The following is a 1,505-nucleotide window of genomic DNA, read 5'->3' on the forward strand; positions in this document are numbered from 1 at the left end:
GACTGAGCCTGTGTTGGTGTAGCTCCACCTCTTTGCGTGATAAATTGAGCGGATTAGTTCGATTAGCAAACAGAGATAGGGAAAGATTTGGCCACCCCACCTGAAGTTCACCAAGGAACCAGGATCTTCCCCCAGAGCCCAGAGATAGAGAGAGAGAGACAGAGAGACAGAGACCGACCCTTCCTCTAGAGCTTGTGCCCTAGAGTTGCTGAACTGCAGGAGAATAAACTTGTTAAAGTCACCCCCTTGTGCTATTTCTGTTGCAGCAGCGCTAGAGAATGAAGACACCCACCTTAAGGGGCACCTCCTTCTGGGCTGTTGGGACCTGCCCAGTACTTATCCTCATTCCCTGGTGTATTTCCCCTTCGTTGATTCATTCATTCCTTCAGCAAATAGTCACTGAGCACTTAATACAGTCTCCGTAGTCTCAAGGTGCTGGAGACACAATGAGAGCAGCCAAGAGCCCCTGCCTTCAGGGCTTGTAGTCTCGTGTCTGGTCAGACAATAGAAAGAGAATTAAGTAAAACATATGTCAAGTTGGCAGGGGCCCTGGTGGCACAGTGGTTAGGCGCCCAGCTGCTTACTGAAAGGTCGACCGTTTGACCTTGAGAGAAGGAGGTAGCAGTCTTTGCCTGTGAAACTTCCAGCCTTGCAAACCCTACGGGCCAGTTCTACTCTGTCCTTTAGGCCCACTGAGTCGGAATCAACTGGATGGTAACAGGATATATCAAGTTATGTGATATGTCAAGGTAAACACTTGGCTGCTAACGGAAGGGTTGGTGGTTCAAACACATCCAGCACCTCCATGAGAGAAAGACCTGGAGACCTGTTCCCATGAAGATTAACCCATTGCCATCCTGATCAGGGAAGTATATATCCTGAGTGGTTCCTGTTAGCTTCCAAGTTGATCCTGTTCCTGAATTGTAAGCTGTTGCTTCCGTAATAAATCGCAGAGTCGTGAGTACTGTCTGTGAGTTGTGTGTGGACACTCAATGGATTATTGAAGCCAGAATTGGTAAAAAGGGTTGAAGGGTGGAGGGATGTCTGACCACCTCACAGGAACCAGCTCTGGGCTGATGCCAATGATGACTGTCATCTCGCCACCTGAAGTTAGACGAGGTCCGACACCACCGTGCTGTGCTCTGCAGTGAAATCCCTCGTTGACAGTACATCACTGTCCCGAGAGTGTGGAGGGGGCACGGAAGCTCCGAGCTGGGGGTCCTCCCAGACCCCCCGAGACCCTGCCCTGTGGGCCTCTCTTTGCTCGTCCTGATTTCGGTCCTTCGTGAGAAAACCGAAACCACACACTGGCACTGAACTGGGCACGTAGAAAGTGTTGAAGTGGTGTTATGTTCTGCCACGTGTCGTCTCCACAACAACAAAAGTGAATTATGTCTGTAAAAGTCAGAGACCCTGTGGGCACAGTTTGGCGCTCACACACCTGGGGCCGTCATGAGTTGGAATCAACTCAGTGACATCTGGGTTGGGGTTTTTTGGTTAAGTAT

General features: G+C 50.2%; 1 protein-coding gene across 1 annotated transcript in view; it reads left to right on the forward strand.

Annotated features, from left to right (window-relative positions):
* The window catches only part of SPACA6 (sperm acrosome associated 6), a 17,771-nt gene extending 16,607 nt beyond the window's left edge, over window positions 1-1,164 (forward strand). The window contains exon 5 of the mRNA XM_042783240.1: window positions 1,111-1,164. Coding sequence (XP_042639174.1) covers window positions 1,111-1,164 — 54 coding nt within the window. The remainder of the gene's footprint in view (window positions 1-1,110) is intronic.
* The last annotated feature ends 341 nt before the right edge of the window (window positions 1,165-1,505 follow it).

This window comes from Orycteropus afer, unplaced genomic scaffold, assembly GCF_000298275.1.
Source record: "Orycteropus afer afer isolate SDZICR_OR568_19922 unplaced genomic scaffold, OryAfe1.0 scaffold00765, whole genome shotgun sequence".
NCBI lineage: Eukaryota > Metazoa > Chordata > Mammalia > Tubulidentata > Orycteropodidae > Orycteropus > Orycteropus afer.